This window comes from Ornithodoros turicata, chromosome 3 (genome assembly GCF_037126465.1).
Source record: "Ornithodoros turicata isolate Travis chromosome 3, ASM3712646v1, whole genome shotgun sequence".
Classification (NCBI taxonomy): Eukaryota; Metazoa; Arthropoda; class Arachnida; order Ixodida; family Argasidae; genus Ornithodoros; species Ornithodoros turicata.
In genome coordinates this window covers 12,030,877-12,033,157 of record NC_088203.1, presented here as the reverse complement: position 1 = coordinate 12,033,157, position 2,281 = coordinate 12,030,877, and the positions used below count along the sequence as shown (strand labels likewise).

The window sequence follows — 2,281 nt, the reverse complement described above, 5'->3', positions numbered from 1 at the left end:
TCACGGATTCTTCCTGATGATATCAGTAGCTACACTTGTAATGTTGAATTAGAAAGAAAAAAAAAACTGTGAGATAATTTTGAGTACATGAAGCGCAGACAATAATTAACTTTTGAACTCATTCAGGTGTAAGACACGTACGAGAAGATGTCGCGAAAGACACTTCAAAATTTCACTGACGCTCATTTCCTTATTGATTTGATTGTTTAATATGAATTTGCAGTGAGCATATGTCTCTTAATATGCAACCGACGGTATATTTCGAACACTTAACCCATTTCACGTAGATTAAATGCACTCTTGTATATGTGACACATAAAGTTATGGTACTTTGTAACTCTGTTTGCAGGAAACATTAAAGTAAAGATTCACTCTTTAAAAGAAACTGCTATAAACCACACTTACACTCTTCACTCCACTTTCCTTCCAACATTCGATTGAACGTAAGTCCTGTAGTAAAAGTCTGAGAAGAGTCCCATAAACAAGGTCGCTTCCAGAACCATGAGCAGCGCAAAGGACCTGGGAAATCCACAGTTGACAAAGAGCGGGATCGCCGAATGCACCGTGAGCGTAGCGAACTGCGCAATCTGAAATTGTGTCACGTACTTCTTCCACCAGAGGTACTTCTGTAGTCGCAGAGCCGCAAGGCCGTAGTAAGTATACATTACTACGTGTACACTGGCGTTCAGCAGCGGGAAGAGGGCGACCTGCCCCGTAATGGCCAAGTGGAGGTCCAACCACACTGTCCACAACGCGAGAGAATGATGCAGGAGATGGAGGAACGAAACGTGCGTGAATTTCTTCTTGAACACGAAGAAGACAGTGTCGAGGAGTTCGCTGACTTTGAGCATCAAGTACCACCATCCGTGGTAGATGATAATAGAGGCTGCTGGATTGGTCTGCGAGTCATTTTCCTGACAGACGATGTTGTAGCCACTCTTCACGTAGGCCCACTTCACGGTCAGGAAGATGAAGTAGATGCTGAACGCCACCATAGCCGCATTGTAGACGACCACGAGGAAGGTTATGTTGAAGGGTCGCCTGTTTCTCATGAACGCGGGCCCGAGCTTCAGCGAGAAGAGCAAGTAAAAAGCGATTAGGCTCAAGATGCCTATGGGGTTGCTCATAAGGGGGTACGGCCGTACCCTAGGGTCGGCCGTGTTCCAAAGGGAATCCGGTATCCACGAAGTGAGAACGCTTCCGTGTGCCATAGTTGTTCTTTATGAGGACGTGAAGGCTAGGCGGCGTCCTTTCAGTTTATAAGCGGCGTAGCACATGCTTCTGCGAGGGCGTGTGACGTCAGGCCCCCAAGGAAGAGGTATCGCCTTGTCTGCATTTACCACTTTTTTTTCATTAAGGTGTCGGAGAACAATCGACGGGAATTGACAGTCAAGGTCTGACCCGAATCGAAATGTCACTCTCTCCACCTTTTTGTGTCTCGTTCGCCTTCGATAAATAAACGCACAAGAAATAGGTGCTGTTCCACGAAAGGGATGCTTCATGCGGTGCGAGATCTTTTGAATCCCACTCGTCGTTCGGATGCATTAGGACACGAAGATGCCTGACAATGTAACTTAGTAGCCTTTTCCTTTGGAACAGACTCTTGATGATTCAAGTACCTTGTGAGTTAGTTTCATTTTTAGTTGAACGGGTATTCCTTATAGGCTGTTTTAACGTTACATATGTGTTTCTTCATCATAAGGAATGCTGCAGATATAGTGGCAGTTGTAAGTGCAGGTGTCCGCGCTAACTAACATACAAAATAAATAAGTAAACTATGAACGTAATTTTATAAAATAGCGAAATTCCCTTTCTTAATTACAATAAATGGCTATATGTTCTAAATCGGGTAAACCACCTTATGGCGGCACTACCAACCTGCCGGAGCTTTGTTCTAATTAAGTATAACTAATTTACTTTTTAATGATTAAAGATAGCAGAAGCAGGGAAGGATAACGGACGTATTTTCGTTACCATCATACCTGGGTAGTAATGTCATTACTGCAATGAAATTACAGTAATGAATTACTTTTTCTGGTAATTTGTAATGGAATGCATTACTTTTGACATTATATAATTTGTAATGGAATTTAATTACATTTGGGTAGTAATTTTAATGACATTACTCATTACTTTTTATAAAAGAATCGAGTGTGTGTTCTGTGTTGGCACTTGGCAGAAAGAGAGTTGCCGACTGGCGAGTTAAAAGAATTCCAACGCCCACTATGAACGGTGACGCATGCAATCGGCACAGAATAAAATATGTCTCGTTTTTACAACG

General features: G+C 42.7%; 1 protein-coding gene across 1 annotated transcript; it reads right to left on the bottom strand.

Moving 5' to 3' along the window:
- Positions 1-346: 346 nt before the first annotated feature.
- On the bottom strand, positions 347-1,210 carry LOC135389910 (very long chain fatty acid elongase AAEL008004-like). The gene has a single exon (XM_064619961.1). It carries the CDS (start codon positions 1,125-1,127, stop codon positions 411-413), a length of 717 nt encoding a protein of 238 aa, XP_064476031.1. The 5' UTR covers positions 1,128-1,210; the 3' UTR covers positions 347-410.
- Positions 1,211-2,281: the final 1,071 nt, after the last annotated feature.

Excerpts from the sequence above, each read along its gene's own strand:
- LOC135389910 (XM_064619961.1), bottom strand. The coding sequence starts at position 1,127 with ATGAGCAACCCCATAGGCATCTTGAGCCTAATCGCTTTTTACTTGCTC.